Genomic DNA, 519 nt, shown 5'->3' with positions numbered 1-519 from the left:
GGGTGCTGCTGCTGCTGCTGCTGCTGCTGCTCCTCGTCGGAAGCCTCCCAGTCATCGAAGTCCCCAATTGCTGCTGCTGCTGCATCAATCCGCTGCAGCAGCTGCTGCAGCTCTGCTGGTGCTGTCCATTTTGTTTCTTTTGTCTCTTTATTAAAAAAATATATCCGCTTTGTTGTTGTTGTGACCCGGCACCTGTTAATCAATAAATAAATAAATAAATAGATAAATGAATAAATAAATAAATAAATGAAATTAAATAGTCGATTGATTTGTTAAATGATCGTGGGGGGGAGGCAGCAGCAGCAGCAGCAGCAGTAGCAGCAGCAGCGGGCAAAATGCTGCTAGCAGCAGCAACCACAGAGTTCACAGCAGCAGCTGCAGCACAAGCAGCAGCCCAAGCAGCAGCAGATGCTGCAGCGGCAACAGCAACGGCAGAAGCAGCACCAGAAAGAGCAGCAGAAACAGCAGCAGAAGCAGCAGCAGCAGCAACGGCTCACCAGGGCGTGTCCCCCAGCACCT

General features: G+C 50.3%; 1 protein-coding gene across 1 annotated transcript in view; it reads right to left on the bottom strand.

Annotated features, from left to right (window-relative positions):
• The window catches only part of ETH_00041705 (FF domain-containing protein, putative), a gene marked incomplete at both ends in the record, with an annotated part of 3,114 nt that overhangs the window by 2,269 nt on the left and 326 nt on the right, over positions 1-519 (bottom strand). The window contains one exon of the mRNA XM_013373827.1: positions 2-145. Within this exon, the coding sequence (XP_013229281.1) occupies positions 2-145 (144 nt within the window). The remainder of the gene's footprint in view (position 1; positions 146-519) is intronic.

The sequence above is a fragment of the Eimeria tenella genome, genomic scaffold, assembly GCF_000499545.2.
Source record: "Eimeria tenella Houghton genomic scaffold, Eth_scaff1779, whole genome shotgun sequence".
Taxonomy (NCBI): domain Eukaryota; phylum Apicomplexa; class Conoidasida; order Eucoccidiorida; family Eimeriidae; genus Eimeria; species Eimeria tenella.
The sequence above is the reverse complement of the archived record's forward strand: the minus strand, read 5'-3'. Positions and strand labels throughout refer to the sequence as shown.